Source organism: Peromyscus eremicus, chromosome 3, assembly GCF_949786415.1.
Source record: "Peromyscus eremicus chromosome 3, PerEre_H2_v1, whole genome shotgun sequence".
Taxonomy (NCBI): domain Eukaryota; kingdom Metazoa; phylum Chordata; class Mammalia; order Rodentia; family Cricetidae; genus Peromyscus; species Peromyscus eremicus.
The window spans coordinates 138,717,142-138,731,734 of record NC_081418.1 but is presented as its reverse complement, the minus strand read 5'-3'; the positions used below and the strand labels follow the sequence as shown (position 1 = coordinate 138,731,734).

General features: G+C 41.1%; 1 protein-coding gene across 1 annotated transcript in view; it reads left to right on the top strand.

Moving 5' to 3' along the window:
- Positions 1-11,642, top strand: part of LOC131907445 (ovostatin homolog) — a 45,954-nt gene extending 34,312 nt beyond the window's left edge. Inside the window, exons 26-36 of the mRNA XM_059258678.1 lie at positions 192-345; positions 2,940-3,014; positions 4,243-4,408; positions 5,134-5,345; positions 6,560-6,769; positions 7,775-7,899; positions 8,507-8,597; positions 9,093-9,161; positions 10,455-10,554; positions 11,203-11,278; positions 11,491-11,642. Coding sequence (XP_059114661.1) covers positions 192-345; positions 2,940-3,014; positions 4,243-4,408; positions 5,134-5,345; positions 6,560-6,769; positions 7,775-7,899; positions 8,507-8,597; positions 9,093-9,161; positions 10,455-10,554; positions 11,203-11,255 — 1,255 coding nt within the window. The 3' untranslated portion in view covers positions 11,256-11,278; positions 11,491-11,642. The remainder of the gene's footprint in view (positions 1-191; positions 346-2,939; positions 3,015-4,242; positions 4,409-5,133; positions 5,346-6,559; positions 6,770-7,774; positions 7,900-8,506; positions 8,598-9,092; positions 9,162-10,454; positions 10,555-11,202; positions 11,279-11,490) is intronic.
- The last annotated feature ends 2,951 nt before the right edge of the window (positions 11,643-14,593 follow it).

Genomic DNA, 14,593 nt, shown 5'->3' with positions numbered 1-14,593 from the left:
CACCTGCTCTAATTTCTGCAGATTTGCTCTCCATCGTGTTTTACTGACCCCAACGAAAGGGCTACTGCCAATCAAGACTAGTAACTGTCGACATGGACAAGTTATATGAATGCATTACCCAAAGGGAACATCACCGATGAACCCGACATCAACTTTCCCCCTAACTTCTGCTTTGATGATCCCCATTACAGGCTTAGTGCCCTTACTTTCAAGACATTTGAGAGAATGAAGGAATATATTTTCATTGAAGAGTCGGTCCCCAAACAGACCTTAATCTGGCTTTCAAGCAAACAGAGACCAAATGGATGCTTTAGAAGGGACGATGAGCCTGTCAACGCTGGGGAGGTAAGGGACTGACAATGAGTCGTTCTTTCGTTTCTCTGTGGCATCTGCCTCCATTGCCTCCCTCGTCTGGGGCGCTTCATCCTTGTGAATGTCGTGCCTTTTGAGTCTGCTCTAGTCACAGGTCCCCTGCATCCTCTCCATGAGCATCAGTCCTGTTTCATGAATGTTTAACCAGAGCCTAGACATAACCCTACATGAGTCTTGTTTGCCTTCTTCAGCTTTTAGTCTTTCTACAGAGCCAGGCTTCTGCAATTATTAAACCGGGAAGAGGAGAAAAAAAAACAGGAATCAGCTGAGAAAGCTTCCGGGAATTTGGAGTCAGACAGGAGGGAGTCTTGAGTGTGTGGGGAATTCCTTTCTGTGCCTTAACCCTAAGGTTTAAATCCCAGTCTCAAGGTAGGAATGCAGCTAGCTCAGTTGGTAGAGTGTGTCAACACAAAAACACAGCTCTCACCCCAAAGAGAATGAGCGAGAATTTATTCTGAAGCCAAGCATGAGTGACCATGGTCCAGGAACACAGATTGAGGTTACTCAAACTTCCATCTTCCAACTCTGTAACAATTTGATTTAGTTTTTAAGTAACAGAACAAAGCAAGCCATAACTCAGAGAACTTTTCAAATACAGTGGGAACACTGATGAGGCGGTCACAGCAAAGCAGGGAAAACTCGGTGACCCCAGGACTCAGATGCTGTCTGATGACACTCTTAGCTGTTTGTTGGTGGAAGCTATGGATTTGTTAAGTCAATATATTCCAAACAGTTTTTATCTGTTAGTCACAGGATGTTAGGTCAGACACAGAGGTGCGCAAGGAATGACTATTTAGGAGGTTAAAGAAAGCTGAACAGGGTTCTGGAACTGCTACATTCCAACCTCTCCACGACCACTGATGGTTTAATCAGTTAATGATCCCTGTAGAAAGTTCTGTGGCAGGTGTGACTTCCTTCTGGGGACTTTGTTCACAAATGCTTGCAGTGTGCATGAAGCCCTGGATTCAACCCCTCGTCCCACACAGATCCTACCAGGCACACACCAGATTTGGTGGCACATCCCTGTAATCACAGCATTTGAGAAATTTGGAGAGACAGGAGGGGCAGAAGTTCAAGGTTATCCTCAACTAACAAGTAAACTACCTGAGAGTCTGTTTCAAAAAAATAAAAGTAAGGCATGGCGGCCTACACCTTAAATACCAACACTGAAGAGGCAGAGGCAGATGGATATCTGTGAGGTTGAGGCCAGCCTTATCTGCTAGGGAGCTCCTGGCCAGCCAAGGCTACATAGCAAGACCCTGTCTAAAAAATAACAGCACAGCAAAAACAAAAACCAACCAAACTGCAACAACAAAAACATCAAAGTCATGGTTTGTTTAATGCTGATTTTCTCCAGGGCTTTTTATGCATGATCAGTGTACAATTCATGCATTTTTAATTCTTTTCTAATTTGCACTATACTCATATGAGTCCTAATAACCTGTACTGGCTAGTTTTATGCCAACTTGACACAAGCTAGAGTCATTTGGGAAGAAGGAAACTCAACTGAGAAAATGCCCCCACCAGATTGGCCTGTGGGCAAGTCTGTGGTGCATTTTCTTAACTAGTGATTGATGTGGGAGAACTCAGACCTTTGTGACTAATGCCACCTCAGGGCAGGCCGGGCAAGTTTGGGGGAAATAAGCCAGTGAGCAGCATTCCTCCATGGCCTCTGCTTCAGCCTGGAGTTTCTGCCCTAACCTCTGGGACTACAGTCTGTGAGTTAAAATAAGCCCTTTCCTCCCCAAGCTGCTCTTGGTCATTGTCTTGTCTTAGAGTTTCTATTGCTGTGAAGAGACACCTTGACCACGGCAACTCTTATTAAAGGAAAATATTTCATTGGGGTGGCAGCTTACAGTTTCAGAGGTTCGGTCCATTATCATCATGGCAGGCAGTGTACAAGCAGACATGGTACTGGAGAAAGAGCTGAGAGTTCTATATCTTCATCCACAGGCAACAGGAAGTGAACTGTCTACACTGAGTGTAGCTTGAACATAGGAGACCTCAAAGCCCACCCCCACAGTGACACATTTCCTCCAACAAGGCCATACCTACTCTAACAAAGCCACCTAATACTGCCATCCCCTATGGGCTTATGGAGGTCAATAACATGCGAGCTACAACAGTCATAGTGTTAATCACAGCAGTAGAGCCCCAGTAAGATGCCACTGTAAATGACTTGGCAGGAGTTTCCACGAAGTCTTTCATCTCCTTTCTGTCCAACCGCATCAGCAAAATGTTTCTTTGCTTTCTTCAAATTAATACCAAAAGAGCCATGTGAGCTGCTCAGAATTCAGGCCAAACACCGGGACACATAATACCATATACTTATGCACAATTCACATATGTTTAACATTCTTATGTTTTATCTAATTACTCCATTGAGTGTTAATGGAATCTCACTCAGATAGCACGACTATGATTTTTCTAACTTAAAAACTATGTGTTAGTGTTTTTGTGAATAACAATGTTTGTTCAAGCATTTTTTCCTAGTTAATCTCAATTCAGAAACAGCTGTTCTTTTGTGTTCTGCTATCCTGTCTGGCTCACTGTTCCTTCATTTTCAGGGCAGTGATGAAGAGGATGTTGTGCTCACTGCATATGTCGTCGGGGCGTTCCTTGAAGTTGGATTCGATTCCAGTGTATGAATTCCCATCATCTCTCGCTTCACTTAGCTGAAAGCACCTTAAATAGAACCTGGATTCAGAATGACTTGAAATTTGTAGACAGGATAAGATACCAAGACAATATGTAATCCATTACCATCCTTTAAACTGATGATACTCAAAATTCTTTTGATGTACTGATAGGATTGAGGTCTCTCCCAGGTTGGATACAGTCATGAAAAAAATACTTTATCATAAGATCTCAGGTATTTATATGCTCCCTGAACTGCAGCCATGGACTTCAGATTATGAACCTCTGCTGTGGTTCATAATCTCGAGTGTTCATAAAATCAAGGCAAAAGGATCACAGTGTTTGAGGCCAGTCTAGCCTATGTAGCAAGAATCAAAAGCAAAGGCAACTATCAATGAAAACGAACGTCTGCCCTCAGTAAATCCATGGTCTAGAAGTCTGTTTTCAAGTCACAGAAGCATTTTCAATATGGTTTCAGTCCACAGACTATCCATTTACAAAATCTGTTCCTGAAAGAGATACTATGTGTTTTCAGGGTGGTTAGTGTATCTTGAAATACAAACCTCTATTTAAAGCATGAAAGTAAAACATTTTAGGTCTAAAAGAACTGTGTGTGATCTGGGGAGATCACTCAGTAAACTACCTGCCTCACATGCGTGAGGAAGACCTGAGCTCTGTTCCTAGAATCTGTGTACAAATGCAGGTTAACATGGTGGCATATGCCTGTAATCCTATTTCTGAGGAGACAGAGAATGGCGGGGATCCTTGGGACTCTCTAGCCATTGTCTCAAATGAGGTAATTGGTGGTCTTCAGGTTGGCACCCAAATCCATCCTCTGACCACCATGACACATACACAACACGGATACACACACACATCCACACACATACAGTTGTATGTTTTGAGACATGAAAGAAGTTTATATTATAGGTAAAACATCGCCGATCTAATATCAAGACTCACTTTATTCCTTAAATTTTGTTTCCCCCATACTAACAATAGTCCAAATTAATTTTTCTGATGCTTAATAAAGATAGATCATGTGAATACATGATATTTTTGTAAGTAAAAGTAGAGTATGTGAATAGATATGATAGGTTTGTATGTAAAATGTGCTTTGGGGATATACAATGTACATTGTAAACTGCATTATAAGCAGGGGTTAGCTTAAGTATTCAGCAAACTCATGAACTGTTCAGGTGTCATTTACGAGCATCTCTTCCTTCCCGCCAGTTTCCCGCCCTCCGCAATGGTCTCTATTGCCTGGAGGAGGCATTTTCAAATGGTGTCACCAATGGCGACACACAAGCTATTCTGGCTCACGTGTTTGCACTGGCTGGAAAAGAGCAGCAAGTGAAATCCTTACTCCAGAGCCTGGATCAATCTGCCACAAAAATCAGTAAGTCTTATTCCATGTGGCTTGGCAGGGGAGAAACGACTGAAAAGGAAGCGTGATTCTCGCTGAGGGCTCAGATCAGAGCCCTCCCTCCACCAAGGAGCCTCTGCTTCTCCTGCAGAGCGCGTCAGCAGCACCGTGTCTTAAAGAGTGTCAGATATTTAATTTCTCTCTTTCTCTTTTCCACCATTTTTTTCTCAAACTGATGAAGTAAAGGAAATTAAGCATGCTGCAGACAATAATTACTTCTGAAACCACTTATGACCCTAAGGAGACACCGTACTTATTCCCAGGGTCTGTATGGAAAAATACCACAGCCTGGCTAACTTAAACCTCAGAATGCTTTTTCTCTCTTAGAGGGTAAAAGTCTAAGATCCAAATAGCAGGAAGTGTGGGGACTTTGCCCTTTGCCTTCATGTGGTGTTTCCTCTGTATGTGGACAGCCTTAGCACCCTTTTGTATGTCCATATTTCCTCTTCTCATAATCACCATCAAACTGGATCATGTAGCACCTTAGAAAACTCATTTTAACTTTATCTCTTTAAAGATCCTATCCCAAAATCCAATCACATTCTGAGGTAAAGACTTCAGTATATGAATTTAAAATTCAGGCTACAACAAGAATCCAAAGACTAGAACCTGTCCCCTCTGAATGGGTAACTTATAGGAGCTTGTTCTAAGGACTGTGAAAATTCTTTTTATAGAGACCCATTTCTCCGTTTTCTCAGATAATATGATACATTGGGAGAAAGAAGAGAAACACGAAACAGAAAGTTCTCCATCGTTCATTCCTTCGGCACTTTCTGGTGAGACAGAGAAGACGTGCTATGTGCTGTTGGCTGTCATTTCTCAGGTCGCTCGAGACCTTGATTATGCTAGTCAGATTGTTCAGTGGCTCGCCCAGCAGATGAACTCCCACGGAGGCTTCTCTGCCATACAGGTGATTAGCCTGATACGAGGTGAATGTGTTTAATGCGGAAGATGCCACTCTAGATGACAACAATAACGGTCATGCAAACATAGATTCTGGGATGAAGAACGTTTGATATTCTCTGTAAAGATTTATTTATTTTGCTTTATGTGTATGAATGTTTCCTATGCATGTGTGTGCACCACATACATGCCTGCTAGATTACCTTGATCTGGAGTTGGTTGTGAGGCACCATGTGGGTTCTGGGAATCAAACCTAGGTCCTCTGCAGGAGCAACAGTGCTCTTAACCTCTGAGCTCTGGATGAGGACAAAGAGGCCTCCAGTCTGAGGAAACAAGACCAGCTGAGGATCCGGCGAGGTGAGGTAGCTGTGGCTTGTTCTGTCTCTCTGACCTTCCAGTGTTCACCCCAATACCTGGCTCAGGTTTGATTTTATTAATAAGAACTTTTAAGATTCCTGCTACACTGAGCCATCTCTCCAGCCTCCACACTTGATATTCTGAATCCTGTTTTATTTAGTCATGGGCTCATCATTGTGTTTCAGACACTCTTTCAAGGAGATTCTATTTTAGATGATGCATGAGACCCTCCCTTTAAGGAATTCAGGCTGTCTGTCTCTCCACTGCACAGAGGAATGTTAGTCTAGAAGAGATTTCCTGTGTAAGAACAGAGTCTTGGTACAGTTGATATCTGATGGTACTATGGTTAAACCACATGTCAGTTAGGAATAAAGATCTTTCCTTGCTTCTGTGGTCCCCACATCAGAAAAAAGAAAAAAGAGGGAAAATGAGTGGCCATGAAGCAGTGGATGCTTCCTTCCCTAACAGGAAGAATTGAAAGTCAGGGGAGTTGCAGGTTCATTGCATGAGTTTCCCTTCTCTCTCCTTTAAGGCTGAGTCCCCATGAGATGGCAGGCTGAGGAATTTCCAAAGACCTCTTCTGACTTTGGTCCCTCTTTAAGTCATCATATTGTACCACACCTTTACTTTCTGACTACACGTTACATGATTTTCCCCAGTGGGGATGGTTATTTATCTTTAGAAAACTAAAATCAAATTAAGTTTTGCTAAAGAAAATGAATTGGCAGCAACTCACACGTGTAAACATTCTCTATTGTTCGGGGCATCATTTCCTGTCCTATCTCCAGCTTCAGGAATGTTTGTAGGAACTGGCTGGAAGTCCATGGTCAACCATGACTGACCTTGCACCACTGTTCTGTGCAGGACACCACGGTGTGCCTTCTCGCCCTAACTCGATACATGAAGTTAACTGGCTCTAACTCACAAAACACCGTCACCGTGAACACTGAAGAATCTGAGGAGGTTTTCACTGTTGACAATGATAACCGCCTTGTGGTACAGCGCTCAAAATTATCCAAAGGGCACGGACAGTACATGGTGGCTGTAGAAGGAGAAGGCTGTGCGTTTATCCAGGTAATGGAAGCCCTCCTCAGAGGGAGAACTGAGCTTGCCTGTAAGAATTCAGATCCCTGTTCAGTTACATGTGAAGTGTTTTGTCATTTTGACTCTTCCTGTAACTATCTCTACTTCCCTCACGTTTTTATAATCAATAGCAGAAAATACAAGCTATGTTATATAGAAGTTATTGACATTTTTATTCATTTTAAAGTTAAGACACAGAGGGACTAGAGGATGATTCAGTGATTAAGAGTACTGGCTACTCTTGTAGAGGACACTGAGTTTGATTCTCAGCGCCTACGGTTACGACTCCAGTTCCAGGAGATCTGATGCCCTCTGCTGGCAGCCTTGGGCACTGCACATAAGTGGTGCATAGATGCAGGCAAAACACCCGTACACATGAAATAAAACAAATAAGTCTTTAAAAAATAATAAAGTTGGCATGCAGAGTAATAGGTTTCATGATAGCACTTTCATGCATGTTTTGTTCTTATTTGTCTTTCTTCTCTTTTATGTCATATGTACTCCATTATCCCCTCCCAAACAAGAGCTCTCCTCTCCATTTCATGATCCTCTTTCTAGTCTCCTCTCTCCCTCCGTCTTTCTCTCTCCATACACATGTACACTCACATAAGCACAGATATACAAATTAAACCATTTCATGATCCTCTTTCTAGTTTTTTCTCTCTCTCCCCCTCCCTCTCTCCATCCCTCTCTCTCACTATACACATATACATTCATATAAGCACAGATATGCAAATTAAACATTTTTATGAATTAAATTCGTTCTTAGTTTTGCATAAGCACAGCTATCTAACAAGTTTCTTGAGGAATCCTGCTGGTAGGAAGTATTCCATCCTCATCAAATTACATCATCATGCTGTGTCTCATGAAAACTACATTTAGTTTATCCTGGTCCCCTGATGGTAGCGATGTAAAGCACATTAGTAATGGAGTTAGATATTCAACAGGTCCTTCGGTTCTTAATACAGATTCTGTGTAAAATGTTATCCTTTCCAGGCCACCCTCAGGTACAATGTGCCACTTCCTAAGAAGGCATCAGGATTTTCCCTTTCTTTGAAAATGGGGGAAAGCAACTCTTCAGATGTAATCCAGACTAAGTTTGACGTCACAGTGACCCTCGAGTAAGTATAACATCTTGATATCCACTTCTAGGTTAGAGAATTACATCAAAGAATTATTTCAAGTAGGACTGAAGAAAAACAAGTTTGAATGATGGTAACTATGGTGAGTCACATGTTGACGGGTGATATTCTACACCACAGTTACTTCACTCCTGGTTCAGTAGCAGATCTTCAGCAAGGTCCATCTATGCATTTGTGGTTCACACTCCTCAGCTACAACCTGGGAGCTGTTACCTTGCTGACAGATCAACAGTGTGGAAGATCTCCTCCGGTATTGGGCAAATCTAAAGCTGACAGGAACCTACATAACATAAACATGGAAATTTTGTCTGTAAATTCCGACTTTGCGAGATTGAGCAAACTTTGTGTCCACAGACTTCATCTGTACCAGCTAATCTCAGGTCATACACTTGCCATCTCGTCCACTGTGATGCAGCTGTGATTATTCTTTGACATTGGAGAATGAAGTTTTCCAGTTCCTTCCCTTCCAGCCTTTCCCAGCTCTCCAGACACCATGCTTATTGGTGTATCTGTCAGCCTGCCACCCTCACTGAGAGAGCTCATGTTTCTAAATCCATGTAGAAATGTGTTTGCTTTTTCGTTCCAGATATACAGGAACTCATGAAAGCTCCGATATGGTCCTTGTGGATGTGAAGATGCTCTCTGGGTTCACTCCTGTCCTCTCATCCATCCAGGAGGTAAATAAGAGTGGCCCTGTTCACTAGCACAGAGAAAATGGGAATACATAAGAAAAAAATCAAACTAAATAATGGAATCCTTCATCCAAGCATATGTCTTCAAATTTCACATGTGTCTTTTGTCTGTACTGGAAGAGGAGAAACTATATTCTCCCCCCCTCCCCCGACAGGGTTTCTCTGTGTAGCTTTGCACCTTTCCTGGAACTCGCTTTGTAGACCAGGCTGGCCTTAAACTCACAGAGATCCACCTGGCTCTGACTCCCGAGTGCTGGGATTAAAGGCATGCGAACTATATTCTTATTCTGCAGTAATGTACAGTCATTATGCCCATGGTTCATCATGTATTTCCTTACCCAGTTCCCTCATATACTCACAGAAACACTGAGGTACCAAGGGACATTTCCCTAAATAGAAGATGCAGTGTTCATTTCTAGAGGGGGACTCTCAGGTATTCTAATGCCTGATCCTTATCCCTTCCTGTCAATCTCTTCAAAGCTTAAACACAACGGCCAAGTAACGAAGACAGACATAAAGAAAGGCCACGTTCTTCTCTACTTGAAAGATGTAAGTTCAGCAGCAATAGTTTTTTCTTTCATGCTTTGTCTCTGAGTTTTATTTCATTGTCTTCTGAAGGATGTTTGAAAACTTCTATTTATCATAGCTGTGTGTGAAAGAGTGTATTGTTTTAATGAGACATTGAGTATAGTCAGTGTTCTGTCTCGCTAATCATGTCCTTTGTATTAACCAGTTATTTCATGTAAGCATGGTTGCCTGACTAGATAGTTCTCATATTTAGAGGCATCTTCATTCCTTACAGAATGTAATGGAGTCATTTACACAGACAAATAATTAATTCTTCTACAGCTTGAACTCCAATGAAGGATAACATCATTTTTTTATTGTTTAAACTGTGTATATTTAAAATGTATACTGTGACATTTTGATATACATATGCATTTCAGATTATTATAAACAAGCAAACAACCCTCTCTTCATATAATTATCTTTTTAGTATAATACTTTACAATTTATTCTTACTGAGTTCCATACACATATACAACATATTTTAATCATAGTCACTCTTTATTCCCCACACCACCTCCCAGGAACCTTACACACACACACACACACACACACACACACACACACACACACACACTCCCTCCAAACTTCATGTCCTTTTTTTAATAACCCATGGGTCTAATTAGTGCTACTCATATGCACATGGGTATGGAACATGCATATTGTAGCATGGTCAACCTACCAGAGACCATACCCCTAAAAAAACTGACTCTCCCTGACCTAGCAGAATTCCTTTGTCAATAGTGAAAGGTGTTCTTCTTCTAACATGCCAAATAATTTCCTATTGTATGCATACCACAGTTTCTATATCCACCAATCTGTTGATAAACAGACGTGGGTTATTTCAGGTTATTTCTATACCTTGGCAATTGTGACCAATGTTGAAGTGAGCATGGCAGTGCCTTTTCAAGATAATAATCTAATTTATCTTGGATACATCCTCACAAATAGGCTTTCTGAGTCATATAGTAATTCTTCTTTTATTTTGGGGGTTGAGGAACTCCAAACCGTGATGTGAATTTTAGAGCCTTCCTTTTTATGCACACATCATTCCTACTCACACAAGCTGACAATTCTCTAACGTGTTCACCTAGGCAGTGTGACTTAAGTGTTTACATGATTTAATGTCAGCTGACTCGCTATTTTGCTATTCTATAAGATAGTGATGGGCTTTCTGGTTTTAATTAGGTAAGTCATGAGCTTGTGGAGTAAGTTTCTCAGTGACTTTGTTTGTTCAGACCTACTAGGACTTGCTTATCATTCATGTCTTTTTAGCTTCCCAGGGCACCAATCAGTTTCACCTTCTCTGTTGAGCAAACCAACATTGTGTCCAACATCCAGCCAGCCCCAGTCACGGTCCAAAGTTATGAGAAAGGTAAGCAACCATGTCACAGCTGTACATGTCTGTAGCTCACACTCTAAGCCACTGCGTTCCCCCAAATCATCACTGTCTGTCTTCAAAAAGTGAACAAGTGATGTTTTCCTGTTGTGTAACATTTTTTTAATTCCATGAAGTGGATTCCGACTGTGCCAGTTCCCAAGGTATCCTAACACTTGGCATCTCTTTGATGAATTGTGAAGACTCACCCTTCACTTGAAATATAAACGATGCTAACCTTCTAAGCCTTTCTCTGTTGTCATTACTGGATCAAAGATTGACTATTGCATGCGGCTTCTCTGGTTTTGACTTAAGAATGGAAGTGAAAACCTTAACAGAAAAAAATATATTGGATTATGTTTCAAAACACTTAGTGTGTTGTGGAGACCATGACACGTCCCCTGGAAGGTCAGCTCGGAAAAATCTGTCAAGGAGTAGATAACACACTCTGTCCTTGCTAACTTAATGGATTCCATTACAGAACTTACCTCAGGAGAATATTTAAGGATTGACAAATGCATGAGGGATTACTTCTCTTGAAAAAGTATTGGAAAGATACAATTTAACGTATTTGTATGCCCTGCCACAGTCTAGTTACACACAGTTGGAGACTTGATAAAGACAGATACTCTTCTTATTTTTCAGATGAATATGCCCTTGATTCTTACAGCATCGATAACACTTCGGATTCCCAATAAGACAAAGCAGAGCATAGAGAAAAGTAAGGATATTGTGTTGAAGCCTTCACAGCGATGCATATGCTTCTTAAAAATCTCTCATTTTATGAATAATTTGACAGGTCATAAATATATATGTACACATACTTATATATCAGCATGCATGTTATATTTATAGATTCATATATATGTATGTATGTACATATAGAGACATATACATTTGTGTATTTATTGTTAAAACTCTCTTAAATTCCAGGTAGGAAACTATTTCTTTGAATAAACTATTCTTCTGGTCACCATCCTGAAAGAGAGCCATGACCAAGCACCTCACATCCTGAAGAGTCTTCAATCACAGTGACTTCCTGACAACTTCAGTTCCTTTCTTCCCATTAAATGACATCATTTCAAGTCTGGGGCCATTGTTTTCTGTTCTTCCTACTTTTCATTATGGAAATCTCAGGGCTTTGTGAGTGCCACTGAATAATCTACTTCATTTTTTTTTTCAGCTTTAAACTCAAGTTTGGGCACCTCAACTATACAGAAATAGACTCCTCCAAAACCCAAAGAGGGAGAGGACTAGGTAGAAGTGGAGGTGGGGAGATTCGGTTAAAGTTAAAAAGGACTCTGTCAGCTCGACACAGAAACACACACAATAAAACGTTCTCTGGGAATGATCAGAAATCAGGACAGGTGGGAAGCAGAGAAGAATCCCGAATTAAGTGATTTATTGAGTACAGGATTGAGAGGCTAACTGTAGGGCATTTTGTCATTTTAAAAACTGTTGTAAGGCTTCAAGCGTAACACTTGTACCAGGAAAGTGATACTGTATGTCTACTCTTGGTCTGACTTAGTGTTCCTGCTGTGGTAATAGATTTCAGGTGAGGACAAGAAGGTGGGAAGAAGCTGGAGAAAATGCTAGAAACAAAAAGTTTCTGTATCAACTTTAACATGGGGTTCTGGATTCACTAAGATTCTTTACAGACGAGAGTAAGCTACCAAGTTCTGCAGTTGTGCAGTTAAAGATTTGGAACCAAGATCTCCTAGAGCAGAGGTCCTCAACCTTCCCAATGCTGCGACACTTTAACACAGCTCCTCATGCTGTGCTGACCCCCAACCATAAAATTATTTTGTTGCTACTTTATAACATCATAGTTTGCTGTAGTCATCAATTGTAATGTAAATATCTGTGTTTTCTTATTTTTTTAAAGATTCCCTTTTTGTTTGTCTGTTGTTTTTCGAGACAGGGTTTCTCTGTTGTTTTTCGAGACAGGGTTTCTCTGTATAGCCCTGGCTGTCCTGGAACTCACTATGTAGACCAGGCTGGTCTCAAACTCAGAGATCCACTTGCCTCTGCCTCCCAAGTGCTGTGACTAAATGTGTGCACCACCATGTCCGGCTAATGTCTGTGTTTTCTGATAGGTTTGGGCCACCCCTGTGAAAGGGTGGCTTGACACCCTCCAGGGAACCATGACCCACAGGTTGAGAACAACTGTCCTAGACTACCAGGATACAACAAAATTTGAAAATACAAAGTATTTAGGCAGTTAGCTGTGCTTCTTCGTGTAGTTCCTCTGCTCAGGGTATCATGGTCACAGTACATTTAACCTACACACATTTAACCATGTGCCCGTTGACTGCCATCACAGTGAGCACTTGCCCCCAACTGTGTAAGAGATTAAGCTTATTCCACTTAGTTAAGATTCGGTTCTTCTATTTTATCAAACACAGCAAGTCTAGCATGTAAGCAGGCCATCAGCACTCATAAAAATATCAAAACAAATAAACACAGTCTGCTTGAATACTCAAAGATTCCACTCAAGGAAAATATACCTCTTATAACATTTCCAAGAAAATTTAGGCATTTTGCTTTTTGTTGTTTTGATATGTTTATGGGAAACTTCTTTTTTTTCCTAAACGAAGGTCAGTTCTCAGTGTATTTGTGTATTCAGTAGTTACATCGGACATCCAATAGAGTGGTTTCTCAAATCAGAGGCATGGAAGGAGGGCCCAGTGATGGCAATAGACAGCTGGCCAATTGTTGATCTGCCTCCTGAAGGCTGATGGAGGGCTCTCTGCTTTTGTTGACCATGTCATGCTGACCTAGTTACAGAGTCCTAGTCTTGAGTATTGACAGTGGATGAACACTCCCTTGATGTAACATGAATTGCTAAAAGGTCTTATTAATAAAAAAAAATTCAGAGCCAAATATTGGGGTTAAAACCTGAGAGATCAGAGGAATAGGAAAAGCCATGCCAACCTCACCTTACCAGCCCTCAGTCTCCAAAGAGACCTACTTCCTGTATACCCATGCCTATATGCCTTTCTGTTCTGCCATCTCATTTCCTCTCTCTGCTCAGCTACATCACTTCCTCTTTCTGCCCAGCTCTGTCACCTTGATGTGTGACAGTCAATGAAAGCATAGGAACAGCCACCCCTGTAGTCTTACCTTCTGATGGGAAAGATAAACAGTATGTTTATAATGTAATCAAACAATGCACACAGACATAATGGATAAACATAATAGAGATATGAGAAAGTGATAAATGTTGTGGGAGATGTAAAGAGTCAGAGGATCCAGAACAGGGAGCTGGGGACAGGAAAGACTAGAATTTAGGGATAAACATTTGAGATGCGACTTTAGGGATAATCTCATGCAGCAACGACATTCAAGCAAGGGCCTGGAGTAGGAAAGGGACCTCATGACCTAGATATCTCAGGAAACATTATTCCTGGTTATAAGATTCCAGGAAAAGAAACAGACTCACAAGGTAGAGATGTGCTCTGTGGTCAAGGAAGAGCAACTAAGTGTGAACAGAGCAACAGAAGAAATCAAGGATGGGCACCAGATGCCAGACCACTTAGGGGACTGAGGGTCATCGCTAAGACTTTAGCTTTCTCTCTGTAAAAAGCTGTAACTCATTGCAGGGTTTTAGAGAGAAGAAGTACCTGACTGGTTGTTCTAATATGATCACCTCACCACAGTTATTGAGGACAACCTGTAGAATCACAACAATTTGGAGGGAATATTACTTACACATTGTGTGTGTAGTGTGTGTGTGTGTGTGTAGTGTGTGTGTGTGTGTGAATGTATTCAATAGATACATATATACATATATACATCTATATGTATATATATGAACACATCTAAAGAGTATGAAAGACATGTACAATGGAAACTTTAAGACTGTATTACATGGTATTTTCCTTCTCCAAATTGAAACAGTCCTTCCAGTATAGAAAGGAAGGCTCATGAGCCTCAGAAGGGAAACAAAAGTTCACATCTCCAAGAAAGCAAAAACTTAAAAGATTTTTGAGGTCCCTACCCAGCAATGCAAAATGAATAAAAAATTTCTGGGGGG